This window comes from Salvia splendens, chromosome 12 (assembly GCF_004379255.2).
Source record: "Salvia splendens isolate huo1 chromosome 12, SspV2, whole genome shotgun sequence".
NCBI lineage: Eukaryota > Viridiplantae > Streptophyta > Magnoliopsida > Lamiales > Lamiaceae > Salvia > Salvia splendens.
In genome coordinates, this window is record NC_056043.1 from 17,667,465 (window position 1) to 17,672,934 (window position 5,470).

The 5,470-nt window shown below is 53.4% G+C and overlaps 1 protein-coding gene across 1 annotated transcript; it reads left to right on the top strand.

Moving 5' to 3' along the window:
- The first annotated feature begins 2,084 nt into the window (after positions 1 to 2,084).
- Positions 2,085 to 2,891, top strand: LOC121757635. The gene has a single exon (XM_042153151.1). It carries the CDS (start codon positions 2,085 to 2,087, stop codon positions 2,889 to 2,891), a length of 807 nt encoding a protein of 268 aa, XP_042009085.1.
- The last annotated feature ends 2,579 nt before the right edge of the window (positions 2,892 to 5,470 follow it).

Below are 5,470 nucleotides of genomic sequence, written 5' to 3' on the forward strand. Positions count from 1 at the left end.
GCGTTTCCGGCGAAGATTCCGGCGGTGCCAGCTTTTCCGGCGACGGCTCCGGCGGTTGTGCCACGGGGGCACGGTCTTCCATGCGTGCATCAGCCTCAAGGTGGAGGTAAGTAGCACATGGTATTGCTTGTGAGTATAAATTGTCATTTTCCCCATTTGGAGCAACACCTCCTTCCCCATGCAAGTCACATGATTCCAACACATCACATGCCAACCCATCTTCTAGCCTAGGACCCATGTGATGTATTGTACTTGCACCGGTTGGGTGGTGGTCCAGCTCACTCCGGCTCGCCGGCGCCGGCGAAATTCCGGCCACCTCCTCGGAGTTGAGCATTTCCATTGCAATCTTCTTCTTCTTATCTTCCATATTTGATGTCGACTCTTTCGTCGGCTCATCTACCTCCCGGAAACTGGATTTGGCTGGTGGGTCCACTAGGTCGTCGTCTGAGATTCCGGCAGCAAAAAACCGCTCATGATCGAGAAGGAGTAAGTGGCCCGTAGCTGGTTCGAAGGGGCCCGGTTTCGCCATTTGAGCAAACGTGCTCATCATATACCCACCGGGAGGCTGCTCTCCTTCCGGCGACGCCGTCCCCTCATCATTTTCCCGGTCGAGTAGCTCCTCGGCCATTTCGAAGATCATTTTCTTCTTGATTCGACTAACCCCCGAAATTGTCTCAAGGCCTACGCGTTTCAGATCAAGTCGGCCTCTCTCGGGGAAAGGAGTCCCGGCCCTCTTCGTCTTTGGCCGTGGGATGAAAGGGAGACTCCGTTCCGGCGAGCGGGGTGATTGGAACGTGAGAGATGAAACCGTAGCAGCCTCAACCGCCGGTTCTCCGCCGGCCTTCACCATAGTCGTGTCTAAAGCTTACATATCACCTCCCTCAAAGGGGAGGGAGGAAGAGGGGCGAATTCTAGAGAGAAGGGAGAGCTTCTCTCACTAGTAATAAGGGAGGGTTAACACTTGTGCCGGCGCTTTGTAGCGGTTTGTTTCCCCACTTCGTCCGAACCCCAAGTTGAGCGTCCCTTGGGTGTGACTTTCCGGCTTCAAAGGTGTATCGTATTTTGAGTGTCCTACCTTTTCCAAGGGGGGGAAAATCCTCATACGATGGGTTGTGTGTCGCCGCACTCGAAGGCATTGCTGGTTCAATTCTCGGCTGGCGAGTATTGTATGGCTCTGGTGCCATGGGTTAGGTTTCCGGCGGCCCAGCGGTTAGAAGTGGTTGCGCGGCCAAGGCATCCATCATTTCCGCCGAGTCCAAACCGGCTAGGTGGATGAGCTCCGCCTCCTTTGGTAGCTTAGGGTTCTCAACTTCGATGGGTTCACGTGAACCTTTGGTGCGGAAAGGCACAAAAGCACTTTCGGAAGTTAGTTTTGTCCCTATAGCTGAATTGGGTAACTTGCCTTGCTGCAAAAAGGATGTCATATTTGGTTGTTTTGAGGCTTCAACGGCTCCTTGTGGACCAGCAGCACGTGATGTCCCAGCTTGGCAAAGCGCCAATTGACTTTCGAAGGGTGGAAGTGTTGGTGTGGCCAATTCGGGCAAGTTGACTATCTCAGCCTCCAAAGCTCCCTGTCCCATTCTAGGACCATCTCTCACCACTCGCACATCATGGAGGCTGGAGTCCCCACCATCGGCGATGACCCCCCCTAACACCGTCGGACTCACGGCCGGCGGCTGAGCCACCCATGGCCGAATCAGCGTCGGCGTGGCCTTGATGCGCATTCTTTCACTTTCGGCGTTGGGGCATGGAGGGGGCTTGTCCGGCGAGTGGCTATCACTTGCGGGTTGGCCGGAGCTCGCGGGGAAGATGACCGTTTTGCAGTTGAGATTTCCGGCGAAGGCGCCATCTTCGTCACCAAAAGAAAGTTCCTTTCGTAGTTGTTTATCCTCCGGGAGTGGGGAGAGGATGAAGCATTTCCGGCCATCTCCCTTCTAGGGTGATGAACGGTGAAGAACCGTCGGAGGAGGGAGTGGTGCGTGGCATGGGTCGGCTAATGTCGTCGGGTGGCGAATATCGGCACCCAACAAGGGGGGGGGGGGGGGGTCGTGCCGCCCTCAGGCCACCCCGGCAAGCCGAAGTCGATGGCGGACCTCCTTAAAGGATCTAACGACCCAAAGGGCCCTCAAGCCTTCGAGCCGGAAAAGCTTAATAACATTGGCTTTGCCTCTGTGTCCAATGGCATCCCGACCATCTACTTCTCCGGGGCCGAAACGCAAAAGCTAGCCGAAAGCATGGGGCACGCCATTGTGGGTAAGTTTTCTCATTCTATCCCAACCGGACTCCAAATTCAAAAATCCCTAGAAGGTGTTAAATTTCGGCGTGGTTTTAGTTGGAAATACTTTAACGCTAAACATATCCTTATTCAATGCGAGGATTTGTCGGATTATGCACGACTTCTCGGAGGACCAAAGGGAACACCCGTATGGCTCATTGATCGTCACCCAATGAGGGTTTTTAAATGGTCCCCGGATTTCGACACATATTGTGAGTCCCCGATTGTAGCAATTTGGTGTAATCTAATCGGGCTCCCAATCCACCTCTTTGATCAATCCGCCTTATTCGCCATCGGCAAGCTCCTTGGTACCCCCATCCAAGTCGACCGAGCCACGGCCAACAAGTCTAGACTATCCTTTGCTCGAATTTGCATTGAGATAGACATCACAAAACCGCCTCCCGAAGAAATAATCCTTGATATTTGTGGTCAAGAAACGGTGCGGCAAGTGCGGTGGGACAAGATACCATCTTATTGCCAAGAATGCAAGCATGTTGGTCATGCGAGTGATGTTTGCTATGCAACGGGGAAGAGGGAAAGGCCACCGAGGAGGAACTACCACACCGCCCCACCAAATCAGCCACAACCCGCGGACCAAGGAGGGAAAGGAAAGTAAGACATGGCGACAAGCGCCTCTAACTCAAATGAATGGAAACGCCAAGGAAGGAAAAAAGGAAAGGCGGGTGATAGATCAAGCAACAACTCACTTGGAGAAGGTGTCGTTGAAACAATTTGGGAGGGACCGGACATAATGGGGGAACCTCGCGAGGGGAGTGAAATGCATAGCGGAACATACGATATGGGGGTAAAGCTCGGGGATGGGAACCAAAGGGAACCACCATATTCGCACTTTGAGACACCGACGCCAATGTATGAACATTCGGAGGCGGGGAGGGGAGGTCCCAATGAGAAACGTGTGGCTTACCCGTCTACACGCGGGAACTCGAGAGGGGGCGTGCGGCATTCCATGACGAAGGGACGTGGATTCTTCGCGATGAAAAACCATATGAGCACTAACCAACACTACTCCCTCATGGAGAGAGGAGAATTTGATGTTGACAATTGTGGGGATGCGGAAGGCTCGGTCATGGACGCGCAAGTGGGGTGCGAGACGGGGGGAGGCAATCTTCACCTAAGCGATGCCGAGGATCACGCAAAGAACAAAGAGCAACAAATCATCCAATGTCAGGCAGGGCCTTCATCCCCTTCGGGTAAGTACCCCATCTCTTAATGATATCTTACAATATCATGTTTTGGAACGTGAGGGGGATCGCAAATGCGTCAACCCAACACGTATTGAAAAGATTGATTAAATGTCATAATGTGTTATTTCTTGCAATAATGGAACCACTTACAACCCATGATCCGGTCCGGTTCTCCAAGGCCGTGGGGCTGCCCTTCATCGGCTCGAACACAAGCGGCAAGATTTGGTTGTTTGCAGAAGAAGGCTCTACTTTTGATGTTGATTGGTACTCCGAACAAATCTTTCACGGGAGGCTCAAGTCACATCGCAATCCTCTAGCTATCTCGGCCGTGTACGCCAAATGCACAAGATCTGAGAGATACCTTTTGTGGGATAAGATGAGAGAGATCGCTAGAACCCTCGAGGGAATACCATGGATTATAGGTGGTTACTTCAACACCATTCTATCCCAGCAGGATAGAACTGGGAGCGACACCAACCGGCAGGCCGAGAAAGTCGATTTTGCGGAGGCAATTGAGGATAGCCAACTCGTGGACCCAGGGTTCAATGGGGCGGAATTTACTTGGGCAAAAAATGGTCTATTTGAACGGCAGGATACAGTGCTTGTTAATGAGGCTTGGACTAGGGTCTTCGAGGCCACCCGAGTAACGAACCTCCCACGGATCGCCTCGGACCACGGACCAGTCCTAGCACGATGCAAAATGTCGAACGTTGCCATCGGGGGGGAAGGCATTCAGGTTCCAGAACATGTGGATCCGACATGAGGGATTTTTGGCTGTAGTTAAGAATGCATGGGAAGAGCCCACTAGGGCGGGTGGCCTTCTAAACATCCAAATTAAACATTCCAGAGTTAAAAAAGCACTAAAGGAGTGGAACAAAGAGGTTTTCGGGACCTTTTGAGAGAAGCTCCTCCTTCTCTCTAAAATACTCCACCCTATTGCCCCACCTTTGACCTCCGCCACCAACCTCCCACCACCACCTCGCCACCCGACGACATTAGCAACCCCCCCCCACGCACCACTCTCTCCTCCGACGGTTCTTCACCTTTCATCAACCTCCTTGGTGGTTGTCCCCAATCCCCCGAACCGGCTGATCCTCACAAGAGCTTGTCCACTCGCATCTACGCCGGTCTTTGCTCCACGGCTGGACATGCCGGAACCCCAACCGGACCCCGAACCTGTTCCCGAGGAAGGCGCGCGAACTCACGGACCCGCAAATGGTCTTTCGGTCCCCCGAGGAGGAGCTACCCAAACCTCCGACTAAAGCCATGAAAGTGAAGGAGAGCAAGGCGAGGTACAAGGCCCGCAAGAATACTCCGGCTCCTCCTTCGAAGGGAGATGGCCGGAAACGCGTCATCCTCACCCCACTCCCGGAGGATAAACAACTACGAAAGAAACTTTCTTTTGGTGAAGAAGATGGCACCTTCGCCGGAAATCTCAAGTGCAAAACGGTCATCTTCCCCGCGAGCTCTGGCCAACCCGCAAGTGATAGCCAACCGCATGACAAGCCCCCTCCATGCCCCAACGCCGAAAGTGAAAGAATGCGCATCAAGGCCCACGCCGACGCTGATTCGGCCATGGGTGGCTCAGCCGCCGGCCATGAGTCCGACGGTGTTGGGGGGGTCATCACCGATGGTGGGGACTCCAGCCTCCATGATGTGCGAGTGGTGAGAGATGGTCCTAGAATGGGACAGGGAGCTTTGGAGGCCGAGATAGTTAACTTGCCCGAATTGGCCACACCAACACTTCCACCCTTCGAAAGTCAATTGGCGCTTTGCCAAGCTGGGACATCACGGGCTGCTGGTCCACAAGGAGCCGTTGAAGCCTCAAAACAACCAAATATGACGTCCTTTTTGCAGCAAGGCAAGTTACTCAATTTAGCTATAGGGACAAAACTAACTTCCGAAAGTGCTTTTGTGCCTTTCCGCACCAAAGGTTTACGTGAACCCATCGAAGTTGAGAACCCTAAGCTACCAAAGGAGGCGGAGCTCA